This window comes from Chelmon rostratus, chromosome 20 (genome assembly GCF_017976325.1).
Source record: "Chelmon rostratus isolate fCheRos1 chromosome 20, fCheRos1.pri, whole genome shotgun sequence".
Classification (NCBI taxonomy): domain Eukaryota; kingdom Metazoa; phylum Chordata; class Actinopteri; order Chaetodontiformes; family Chaetodontidae; genus Chelmon; species Chelmon rostratus.
In genome coordinates this window covers 1,776,158-1,789,224 of record NC_055677.1, presented here as the reverse complement: position 1 = coordinate 1,789,224, position 13,067 = coordinate 1,776,158, and the positions used below count along the sequence as shown (strand labels likewise).

Below are 13,067 nucleotides of genomic sequence, written 5' to 3'. Positions count from 1 at the left end.
CTGCACGTCGTTCTCACTCAGGTCCAGTTCTGTCAGATGGGAGGGGTTGGACTTCAGAGCTGAGGCCAGAGAAGCACAGCTGATCTCTGACAAACTGCAGTCCCTCAACCTGAATAAAGAACAAATGATGAAGATAAAAATCCATTTCTAATCCAATCAGATGTGTTCAGGCTGTAAATGTGCAGCTCAACATGACTCTGTCCTAATCAATGAGCTTTGCCCTAAAATCAGTCCAGTGACTTTGTCATTGTGTTATTGTGGATCATCATAATGTCAGATTCTACAGACATCATCCAAATGTCACCACAACATTCATACAGCTGTTCATGTCAACACAGATCAATAACACGCTGCTCATCTCACTCTAGAAGTCTGGAATAACGATCAAATCAGACGTGTTGTTACTTCTGTTACTTTCATTTTCGTCTGTTTCTTCTAATTCATAATAATCATGAGTCATTTTATGGAACATGCTCAGACAGGTGTTTTGCCTTTAAAACATCATGTTGGATGGACTTTTATTTTGATAGACTTTTATTTTGACAAGTGTTTGTCCTGCTTCAGGAGTTCTGGGTTCACAAAGATCACTTCCTGTTAGTCATTGGAGGAAGTCAGCTGAATCTGTCCACATGCTCTTCTATATACACTCTAATCCACACTGGAAATGCTACAGAGGCAAAGATGGAAATAAAGAATTTGATTGTTGCACTTTTGAGTTTGTTAAAAACGTTTCTTTCATTGAAATGTGTTTGATTTGTTTGTAATAAAACATGTTTGATTTTCATGTATTTACAGCAGGAAAAAAACACATGTTGCCAACAAACTGGTGATTGTGTCTCTTCTGTCTTACAGTTAGTTTTCACTCAGTCTGTGTCAGATGGTGTGAAGAGCCACAGGAAACAGCGAGTAAAGCTAACTACGACTCAAGTCATCATTCTGTAAGTCAGAGCTGAGCTAGCTGGACAGCAGCAGCTCCCACGCTGGACTGAAAACATCACAGATGCTTTCTATAGAACTTAAATATGCCAATATGAAGTAAATAAGACTTTAGGACATAAATAATCATTTCAGTAAATACAAAACTCATCAACTCGTCTCCATCAACACACAGCTGACTGACTGTGAGCTTCATCCTCAATCATCTCTATGGTGGAGAGGAGGACGCTGAATAAACTGCTATCCATCATGGACAATGATCAGCAGCCTCTCCATCACACAGTGGACAGACAGCGGAGCACCTTCTCCCACAGGCTGCTGCAGCTCCGCTGTCGAAGGGACAGATACAGGAAATCTTTCCTGCCACATGTCATTACACTGTACAATAACAGCTGAAGATAATAATAATAATACAATACTTCTTACCACGACTGTTTGCTTTTGATATTTTATTATTATGTATATAATTTTTTACTGCTTGTTATTTCGATATTTTATTATATATAGTTTGTTCTTACAGTCACGGTACACTTAATTTTCACTGCCATTTGCATTTGATATTCCTTTTGTGCAATACTTTTACTACTGTATACTATTTGTGTGGCGGTTGGTATTGTCTGTGCTGTTATTTTGAAGGTCCATTTCCTGTGTTCTGTTTTGTGGGCTGTAACTTTACGTTTTGTTTTCCTGAGGCTCCCTTCCCCCCGATGCGTCGAGGAGTGATTGGGCACACCTGAGTTCACTTCCTGAAATTAGGACGCCTATTTAACCTCTGCGGAGACGCTCCTCGACGCCAGAGTATACTTCCACGTACCGTGGTATCAGTTGGTCTCAGTCTCCTGTGGTATAGTACGTTTTGATAGCTTGCTGAACTTTTTTGATTTATTGTTTGTCTCTTCTCTTTTTGTTCCAGTGCCTCCCTTGCCCACACAGCCCAGCACTCTCTGGACCTCTCTGAGTTCGTGTTTTGTTTGGACCTCGCGCTGCCAGCGATTGTTTCAGTTATTGCCTGTTGTTGCTAAATAAACTTTTGTTAACCTTCTCCGTTTCCGCTCCTGGGTCTCTCTCTGCACCCGCCGTCACAGAATACTCTGGCCAATCATGGACCCAGCGGATTCGGACCCCTTTCGAGCGGCGCTCGCCCATCAAGGACTACGTCTCGGCCAGCACGAGGACATGCTGCGGGGAGTAATGGAGGCAGTACAAGGTCTCAGCGTCCAAGTCCGTGACCTCACCGCTTACCTCAGCCGCACGGACACCCGTGGCTCTCCTTCCTCCCCAAGTCCCACACCAGCGCCACCCCCACCGGCAACCGCTGCAGCCCAATCTACCTCTCTGTCTGTCTCTCAGCGTGAGCCGTATGTGCCGGCCCCCGAACCCTTTTCAGGTGAAGTTGGTAATGCTGGGGGGTTTATCTTGCGCTGTTCACTAGTATTTGATCAACAACCCCTTAGTTATCCTTCTGATAGAGCTAAGATAGCTTATACAGTTAATTTGTTACGGGGCAGGGCAGCGCAGTGGGCTACAGCGTTATGGGAACAGCACTCCCCCATTCTCTCGTCTTTCGACAGTTTCTCGAGGGAACTTAGTCGTATTTTTGATCATTCACGACAGGGGCAGGAAACTGCTAAACGCCTATTCTCCTTGGCGCAGGGAGCGAGATCAGTGGCAGATTACTCTATTGACTTCCGTATCGCAGCTTCAGAGAGCGGGTGGGGGGAGTTAGAGCTACGAGGTGTTTTCTTACGGAGTCTTTCTAGTGAGTTAAAGGACGAATTAGCTTCCAGAGATGAACCCGATTCCTTAGAGTCATTAATCTCCCTCGCCATACGCATAGATAACCGCTTGAGAGAAAGACAGAGAGAGAAAGCCCAGACTCGCCTCTCTCATGTTCACGAGCCAGCTTCCCTCGCTCCCCCTTCAGCCAGTGGCGGATCCTCCGGCCACTCCGCTGCTCCCTCCACGTCCTCCTCTCACCCTTCGGAGCCCATGCAGTTGGGTCGGACCCGTCTCCACCCCAGCGAGCGGCAGCGACGTTTCAGCCAGCGGCTCTGCATCTACTGTGGCCAGGGAGGTCATTTTCTCGCTAACTGCCCTCAGACGCCAAAAGGGCAGGCTCACCCGTGACGGAGAGCGCACTGGTGAGTCAGACATCCCCTAATCCCAGCTCTCCCTCCCGTATTACCGTGCCCTCCTGTCTGCTTTGGGGTCGTGAGTCGCTTCCCATGAGGGTTCTGATTGACTCAGGGGCAGACGAGAGCTTCATCCACACCGAACTAGCCACCCAGCTTAAGCTCCCCCTTGAATCCCTCCCGGTGCCCAGAAATGTAACCGCCTTAGACGGCCGACGTATAGCTCAGGTCACTCAACGTACGGTCCCGGTCACGCTCATAATCTCTGGGAATCATAGAGAAGACATCCAATTCTTCGTCATTCCTTCCCCTCAGATTCCCCTGGTGTTGGGCCTCCCCTGGTTGCTTAAACATAACCCCCAGATAGACTGGACTACAGCTAGTATCTCCACCTGGAGCCCATTCTGTCATGCCCACTGTCTTCGTTCGGCCAACCCCTTTTCTTCCCGTGTTTCTCCACCACCTCCCACGCCCCCTGTCCTTACCTCCGTGCCTCCCGAGTACCATGACCTAGCCCCTGTGTTCAGTAAAGAGTTAGCCCTGTCCCTGCCTCCTCATCGCCCCTACGATTGCTCCATAGACCTCCTCCCTGGTGCTCCTCTCCCTTCTAGTCGGCTGTATAACCTGTCACGCCCCGAGAGGGAAGCCATGGAGACATACATCCAGGATTCTCTAGCCTCTGGACTCATCCGCCCCTCATCCTCTCCGTTAGGGGCTGGCTTCTTTTTTGTTAAGAAGAAGGACGCCTCCCTTCGCCCCTGCATCGACTTCCGTGGACTTAACGACATCACCGTTAAGAACAGGTACGCTCTCCCTCTCATCGACCCCTCCTTCGAACCACTCTGCTCCGCCACCATCTTCTCCAAGCTTGATCTGCGTAACGCTTATCACCTCGTCCGGATAAAGGAGGGTGATGAGTGGAAGACAGCTTTCAACACACCGTTAGGTCATTTCGAATATTTAGTCATGCCTTTTGGTCTCACCAACGCCCCCGCTGTCTTCCAGGCTCTCATTAACGATGTCCTCAGAGACATGTTAAACCGGTTTGTTTTCGTTTATTTAGATGACATATTGATTTTCTCTCGAGATCTAGAGGAACATAGACAGCATGTAAGACTAGTGCTTCAGAGACTTCTTGAGAATAAATTGTTTGTTAAAGCGGAGAAGTGCGAGTTTCACTCTGACTCAGTGGGTTTCCTCGGCTATATCATCGCCAAGGGTCAGCTAAGACCCGATCCTGCCAAGATCCAAGCTGTCACGGATTGGCCCGTTCCCACCACCCGGAAGGAGTTGCAGAGGTTTCTCGGCTTCGCTAACTTCTACCGCAGATTTATCCGTGACTACAGTAAGGTAGCTCTTCCCCTCACTAGACTTACTTCTGTGAAAATCCCCTTCCAGTGGTCTCCCGATTCCCAACAGGCTTTCGCCCAGCTTAAAGCACTGTTTACCTCTGCCCCGGTGCTCAAACACCCCGATCCCACTCGTCAGTTCGTGGTCGAGGTAGACGCTTCCGACTCCGGTGCTGGTGCCATCCTCTCCCAGAGAGACCCTCAGACTCACAAACTGCATCCCTGTGCTTTCTTTTCCCGCCGCTTATCCCAGGCCGAGCGGAATTACGACGTCGGGAATAGAGAGTTGCTGGCTGTGGTTTGGGCGCTTCAAGAATGGAGGCACTGGCTGGAGGGCGCTACGGTTCCCTTTTTGATCTGGACTGATCATAAAAACCTCGCCTACTTACGCACCGCGAAGAGGCTTAATCCCCGCCAAGCCAGATGGGCTCTGTTTTTGAGCCGGTTCAATTTCACCCTCTCCTATCGCCCCGGTTCCCGTAACACTAAGCCCGACGCCCTGTCCCGTCTCTATGCCCCTCCCCTGGACTCGGAACATCAGGATGTCATCCTCCCACCGGCTTGCATCGTGGGTATGGCTACATGGGAGATCGAATCCCTCGTGCTCCAGGCGCAGAAGCAACAACCGGACCCTGGTTCCGGTCCCCCCGATCGCAAGTTTGTCCCGGATTCGGTCCGGTCGCAAGTTCTCCAGTGGGCTCACTCCTCTAGACTTACCTGTCACCCTGGTTTCCACCGCACCCTCCAGTTCCTCCGTCAGAGCTTCTGGTGGCCGAGGATGTACCGCGACACCCGTGCATTTATTGCCGCTTGCTCTGTCTGTGCCAGGGGAAAAGCTTCTCATCATCCCCCTGCGGGGTTACTGCACCCCTTGCCCGTCCCAAGCCGCCCATGGTCTCACATCGCCGTGGACTTTGTTACTGGTCTTCCTCCATCTGAAGGTAACACTGTCATCTTAACTATTATTGATCGCTTTTCCAAGTCTGTGCATTATGTTCCTCTGCCTAAACTGCCTTCTGCCCTCGAGACTGCTAGTCTACTCGTGACTCATGTGTTCAAGCTTCACGGAATTCCCCTCGACGTGGTCTCGGACCGGGGTCCACAGTTCGCTTCCCAGGTGTGGCAGGAGTTCTGTAAGGCGGTGGGGGCCACGGCAAGTCTGTCCTCTGGTTACCATCCCCAGAGTAACGGCCAGACAGAGCGAGCTAACCAACATCTGGAGTCCGCTCTTCGCTGCGTGGCTGCTCATCATCCCGTCTCTTGGAGTACACACCTGCCTTGGATAGAATATGCCCACAACTCCCTCTCCTGTTCGGCCACAGGTATGTCACCGTTTCAGTGCTGTTTGGGTTATCAACCTCCCTTGTTTCCCGAGCAGGAGACTGCGGTATCCGTCCCTTCTGTGAAGGAGCACCTCCGGAGGATTAAGGAGGTATGGCAGTCTGCCAGAGCTGCTCTCACCCGCTCCACGGAGAGGAACCGACGGCTGGCCGACGCTCGCCGCGTCTCCGCCCCCGAGTACCGACCGGGTCAGCAGGTGTGGTTGTCGTCACGGGATCTTCCGTTGGATGTCGAGTCACGTAAGCTCTCTCCCCGTTTTGTCGGTCCTTTCGAGGTGTTGAAGATCATTAATCCGTCTGCCGTCAGGCTCAAGCTACCAGACTCTATGAAGGTCCACCCCACCTTCCATGTTTCCCTGTTGAAGCCGGTGCATTCCAGCGAGCTCAGCCCGCCGGCCGCCGCCCCACCTCCCCCCCGCCTCATTGATGGTCATCCCGCCTACACGGTGTCACGGATCTTGGATGTCCGTCCACGCGGCCGTGGTTTCCAGTTCTTGGTGGATTGGGAGGGTTACGGTCCAGAGGAGCGTTCCTGGGTCTCCAGGGGACTCATTCTGGATGACTCTCTCCTTCGGGACTTTTATGCCGCTCACCCGGACAAGCCGGGTAGAACGCCTGGAGGCGTTCGTTGAGGGGGGGGTACTGTGGCGGTTGGTATTGTCTGTGCTGTTATTTTGAAGGTCCATTTCCTGTGTTCTGTTTTGTGGGCTGTAACTTTACGTTTTGTTTTCCTGAGGCTCCCTTCCCCCCGATGCGTCGAGGAGTGATTGGGCACACCTGAGTTCACTTCCTGAAATTAGGACGCCTATTTAACCTCTGCGGAGACGCTCCTCGACGCCAGAGTATACTTCCACGTACCGTGGTATCAGTTGGTCTCAGTCTCCTGTGGTATAGTACGTTTTGATAGCTTGCTGAACTTTTTTGATTTATTGTTTGTCTCTTCTCTTTTTGTTCCAGTGCCTCCCTTGCCCACACAGCCCAGCACTCTCTGGACCTCTCTGAGTTCGTGTTTTGTTTGGACCTCGCGCTGCCAGCGATTGTTTCAGTTATTGCCTGTTGTTGCTAAATAAACTTTTGTTAACCTTCTCCGTTTCCGCTCCTGGGTCTCTCTCTGCACCCGCCGTCACAATTTGGCTATTTTATTATTTTGTTATGTATATAAACTTTTTACTGCTCGCTATTTTTATATTTTTATTATGTATAGTTTGTTCTTTATAGTCTTATTTTCACTTATTTCACTGTGTGTAATGCTGCTGCTGCACTGCAATTTCCCAGCTTGGGATAAATAAAGTCTATCTATCTATCTATCTATCTATCTATCTATCTATCTATCTATCTATAACTGGATCAAATGTGCACTGAGCAAAGTGAGACGGATCTTCTCGTCATCTTAAATGTGTCCTGCTGGCTTCTTGTATTAATAAAGTTTATTATTTATGCTCCTGTTTACTGGTTGAGTCAGAACACAAAGTGACGACTTTTTCTGAATGGAAGCATCACTACATGTTGAAGTGTCACCTGTCGCTGGTGACAGATCAGACACGATACTTCAAACACCTGCGTTAGGAAATGTGCTTCACACAGTGTGTGTGTGTGTGTGTGTGTGTGTGTGTGTGTCATTCATAAAACCAACACAAATTAAGTCTAGACTGAACTCTGAGTCAAACTGTTCAGACTGTTGAACTTGGAAAAAGAGCTGTTGTGATTTGTGCTCAGACAAACCCAGAAAAAAAGAGAACTGAAGAAAACTTAAAACACCTGGAATGGATTTAAATTTGGGAGATAAACACTGGACAAGAGGAAAAAAACATGAACTGACCTCAGAGTCTCCAGTCTACAGTTTGGACTCTCCAGTCCAGCAGACAGCAGCTTCACTCCTGAATCCTGCAGCTTGGTGTAGCTCAGGTCCAGCTCTCTCAGATGGGAGGGGTTGGACTTCAGAGCTGAGGCCACGACTTCACAGTGAGTCTCTGAGAGTCGACAGTCTGAAAGTCTGTGATGACAGAGAATATAAACTGAACATGCTGTCGGTTGGTCAGCCTCAGCTGCTCAGCCATTGATCACCAGGTTTGTGGTTTGAAGCTCCTCTTGTCCACATGTCAAACTTTCCTTGAGCAACATAATAAACAACAAATTTCAGCTTCAGACAAAATGTCTCTAATGTAAATATGTGTCATATTTTGATGGACAGGCTGCTGTGATTTGTGTTTGTTGAACTTTATTAACTGCAGTCACATGTATTTACCTCAGTCATGTGTCTGTCTGTATTTTGTGAATCTTTGTTACATCTTGTGTCACTTTATCTGCTTTTCATCTGCCATGAAATTAATTTAATGATGATTAATATCAGACAACCCCGATTCAAAAGGTCTGAACTCCGTGAGAAACATCAATCAAACCAGAATCAATCATTTCCAATCAACCTGTTTACCTGTGGAATGATCCAAACAGGTGTTTTTAGAGCGTTCCACATCTTTCCCAGTCTTTAGTTGCTGCTGTCACAACGTGTTTGAAACGTGTTGCTGCATCAGATTCAGAATCAGCTGATATTTACAGAAATCAATGAACTGATGAGCTCAGACAGTAAATATATTGACTTTGTGCTGTTTTCAGGTGAGTTTCTGTCAGAAAGGATCAGCATTCTGTTCATGTTTCACACAGCGTATCAACATTTTTGTTGTAATAATGACTAAAGATTGTATTGTTATCATTTTCTGGGTGATAGTTGTATCAAGTGGAGTTCAGCTGGCTGCAGTGAATGTTTTGGAACAAAGACTATAACTGAGCTGGTTGATGATGGAGATCCTCCACTGAACTGAACCTGCTGAGCTCTCCTTCACTGGCAGAATGAACCTGGAGGCGTCCCAGGAGCTGACTGTGTCATGAGCTGCTGTCTGAGTCAATCAGGAGCTCCATACACAAAGACTGTGGCTGCTAATTCAGTCAAAATCACAGTGGAAACGTGTGCTGCTGTTTTCTCTGCATATGTTGCCTCTACAGTTACTGTTGTGAGAAACAAGTTCATTGGTTTGAACATTAAATATCTTGTCTTTGTATTTAATTTAATAAAATTAGAAAATAATTTGCAGACCACTGCATTCTGTTTTATTTACGTTTTAAAAAGTGGTATGACTTTCTTGGAATCAGGGTTAAACTCTTATAGTGTGAAGTTATGTGTGTAAAGTGTGTATCTTTAACACTGACGGCTTCAGCTTTACGTTTCTGAACAGTGTTGATAATCACATCTGGACTTACAGAGCCTTTCTACAGTTCCTCACAGCTGGAATCAGTCTCAGTCGTCCCTCCTCTGATGTATTGTACTTCTTCAGGTAAAACTCATCCAGAACCTCCTCTGACAGCTGCAGCATGTAGGCCAGAGCTGAGCACTGGATCACAGAGAGTTCCTTCTCTGATCTGTTCTCTGACTTCAGGAACTCTTGGATCTCCTGATGTACTGAGCGGTCGTTCATCTCCATCAGACAGTGGAAGATGTTGATGCTTCTGTCAGGAGAGATGTTGTAACTGTTCATCTCCTTCAGGTTGTTGATGGCTCTCTGGATGATCTCTGGACTGTTGTCTGTTTGACCCAGCAGGCCTCCTAAGAGTCTCTGGTTGGACTCCAGAGAGAGGCCATGAAGGAAGCGAACAAACAGGTCCAGGTGACCATTTTTACTCCTCAGGGATTTCTCCATGTTGCTCCTCAGAAAGACATCCAGGGATGGGTCGTGGCTATTAAAGTTTCGAAAATATTTAATGTTCTCAAAAAAATAACTTAGTTTTGAGTCGCTGGGTTTCCAGTCTTTTTGGAAACCCTCCAGTACCGCTGTGTTCCTGCTGGTGTAACAGTGGAACATGTAGACTGCAGCCAGAAACTCCTGAATGCTCAGATGAACAAAGCAGTAAACTGTTTTCTGGAAGATCACACACTCTCTTTTGAAGATCTCTGTACAAACTCCAGAGTACACAGAGGCCTCAGTGACATCAAGACCACACTGCTCCAGGTCTTCTTGGTAGAACATGATGTTTCCTTTCTCCAGATGTTCAAACGCCAGCCTCCCCAGCTTCAGAAGAACTTCCCTGTCAGCCTCCATCAGCTCCTGTGGACTCGTCTCATGTCCCTCATCATACTTCTGCTTCTTCCTCTTTGTCTGAACCAGCAGGAAGTGGGAGTACATGTCAGTCAGGGTCTTGGGCAGCTCTCCTCTCTGGTCTGTAGTCAACATGTGGTCCAGAACTGTAGCAGTGATCCAGCAGAAGACTGGGATTTGACACATGATGTGGAGGCTCCTGGACGTCTTGATGTGTGAGATGATTCTGCTGGACAGATCTTCATCACTGAATCTCCTCTTGAAGTACTCCTCCTTCTGGGCATCAGTGAAGCCTCGTACTTCTGTTACCCTGTCGACACATGTAGGAGGGATCTGATTGGCCGCTGCAGGTCTGGAAGTGATCCAGACGAGAGCCGAGGGAAGCAGATTCCCCTTGATGAGGTTTGTCAACAGCACGTTGACTGATGACTTCTGTGAGACATCAGACAAAACTTTGTTGTTGTGGAAATCCAGTGAAAGTCTGCTTTCATCCAGGCCGTCAAAGATGAACAAAAGCTTACAGACAGCGAGCTTCTCTGCTGTCACCTTCTGTAATGTTGGATGGAAAACATGGAGCAGCATCAGAAGACTGTACTGCTCATCTTTGATCAAGTTCAGCTCCCTGAACGAAAGCAGAACCACCAGGCTGACGTCTTGGTTTTCCAAGCCCTCTGCCCAGTCCAGACTGAACTTCTGCACTGAGAAGGTTTTTCCAACGCCAGCGACGCCGTTCGTCAGAACGACTCTGATGTGTCTCTGCTGGTCAGGTGAGGCTTTAAAGATGTCCTGGCACTTGATTGGAGTCTCATGGAGGGTCTCCATCTTGGAAGTTGTCTCAAGCTGCCTCACCTCATGTTGGGTATTAACCTCTTCACTCTGTCCCTCTGTGATGTAGAGCTCAGTGTAGATCCTGTTGAGGAGGGTTCCACTTCCTGGTTCATCACTTCCTTCAGTTACACATTCACATCTCCTCCTCAGACTGATCTTATATTCATCTAAAACCTCCTGAAGATCAACAGTCACTAAAAAAAGAGAGAAAAATTAGAGAAAACAAAGAAAATCTGACAAACTCTGCAAATAAATGTCATGAATTGTAGAAGGTCACAGTTTCAACATGTGTGGATGGACAGTCTTACTTTGCACAGTGCAGGTCTGACTGGCTGTCTGCAGTCCAGGACTTGTTCTGGATCTGTCTCCACACCGGGGACAGGAGGACTCTCCTGATGAAGCAGACTGGTCCCAGTATGAGGTGATGCACTGTCTGCAGAACCGGTGTCCACAGCTGGTAGAGACTGGATCCTTCAGGACGTCCTGACACAAAACACAGCAGGACGGCTGCTCCTCCACAGAAACATGACTCCTCTTCCTCTCTCTGAAAGACATTTCTTTATAACTAAACTCAATCGCTGATGGTTGTTGAAAATATGAAGATTTGTGCGACACTGTGTTAGTTCACTTTAAACTGACATTAGAAGTGTCTCTTTCTCGTGCACTGATGACTTTTACACAAGTTCTGTCCATAGATGTTTGTTCCTGACCTTTAGGAACAATATCTGATGGAGAGAGTCTGAACTCAAAGGTTCACTTACTAATGATTCAAAGTGTTGATCACGGTGAGCAAAGCTCTTCTACAAATCACTTTTTATCACATGTTGTACAATTATGACACAAAGTGATTCAACATGCATCAGGTCATAACAGCTGATCTGATGAAGAGTCAAACCAATAAATGATTCTCAGATCAAATATGAGAAAGTGAATTTCACATGTGAAGCAGATTCTTTCACATTCTGAATCGTTGCAAATGTTCACAGCAGCTTCAATGTGAGGGCAGAAATATATGAATGTTCCTGAGGTGTAAATGCTGAAATGAAGCTTCTCAACAGTTTTACTGCAGAAATAAAATAAGGTCGATCTGAGTTTGAAACACTTTCTGCACCAAAAGTTCAGCATCATGAATAGAAATCTAGATATTTTATCTCCATCCTCAATGCATCATCTCCCATCAGGTCAGTTTACAGTAAAAACAGAGTCTCACTTTGTGTCTGAGGGTCCAGGTTCTTGGCTGAAGTCTGGAGGAAGATCTTTGGACCGGTCACTCTTCATACACAGACAGCTGGATGCTGGAGACTCTGCTCTCTGTCTGCTGTACTGAACTCTGCAAACACCAACATGTTTTTATTTCTGTCATATGAATCCTTGATCAATTCTCTGATGAAAACCATTTATGAAGCTCTAAAAACACAAACTGCTGCTCCTGTCCATAATGAGGAGCTTTAAAAGTCTGCATTAGTCCTCTTAGATTAGATCAGAGCTTTTCTCTGTGACTGACAGCTGTCACACATTCTGAGATGAAGACGCCTCCAATGATTTCTCTTCATGTCACAAAACGTTTGTTAAATTTAAAAATACATTTTAGTGACATTTTTAATATAAAACCACAAAATGAAAACAATGAAAACAGTGAAAACAACGAAAACAATGAAAACAATGAAAACAATGAAAACATGGCGCTGACAGAAGTCACTGAAAGTGAGTCGTAGAAATGAGTTAATAGTGTTTCTCTCACTTTGTGTCTGAGGGTCCAGGTTCATGGCTGAAGTCTGGAGGAAGATCTTTGGACCAGTCACTCTTCATAGACAGACAGCTGGATGCTGAAGACTCGGCTCTGTCCTCCTCTTCCTCCATCATCTTCTGATCTGAGGTCAGTCTGAGAGTAAAACAGTGACGCTGACGGTGAGCTCAGAACACAAGAATCAAGAAACAAGACTGGGAGAACAGGAAGTAACACACACACACACACACACACACACACACACACACACACACACACACACACACACACAATCATGTTTCCATCATTTCTGGGGACATTAAAACGACTTATATTCATTTCCTGGAGACTAATCCTAACCATCACCATGACCACTGCTTGCCTAAACCTGAACTTGACCAAAGTCTTCACCCTAAAAGTTCATGATTTACATTACAGGGACTTCCGTTTTGTCCCCATAAGGACGGCGAGTCCCCACAATGTGATTAATACATGGTCATACATGGTCTCTCTCTCACACAGTCTAACATTTGTGTCCTCTACAGTCCACAGGAAGGAAACTGACTCACACTTTAACAGTAAAGTCATGAAACGTTGGATTAACACTCACCTGCTTCAGCTTCACTTCCCCTCCGTCTGCTCTGTTCACTCAACATGGAGTCTGAACT

The 13,067-nt window shown here is 46.9% G+C and overlaps 1 protein-coding gene across 2 annotated transcripts; it reads right to left on the bottom strand.

The window, feature by feature from the left end:
• Positions 1–7,727: 7,727 nt before the first annotated feature.
• Positions 7,728–13,067, bottom strand: LOC121623622 (protein NLRC3-like). Of its 2 annotated transcripts, XM_041960970.1 has the most exons (6): positions 13,010–13,067; positions 12,415–12,555; positions 11,884–12,003; positions 10,982–11,217; positions 9,013–10,867; positions 7,728–7,866 (listed from the first exon to the last, which is right to left on the bottom strand). In XM_041960970.1, the coding sequence occupies exons 2-6, from the start codon at positions 12,534–12,536 to the stop codon at positions 7,857–7,859; spliced, it is 2,343 nt and encodes a 780-aa protein (XP_041816904.1). In that variant the 5' UTR covers positions 12,537–12,555; positions 13,010–13,067; the 3' UTR covers positions 7,728–7,856. The 2 variants fall into 2 exon arrangements, with proteins under 2 accessions (XP_041816904.1, XP_041816905.1); XM_041960971.1 differs by lacking the exon at positions 7,728–7,866 and having other exon boundaries at positions 9,009–10,867.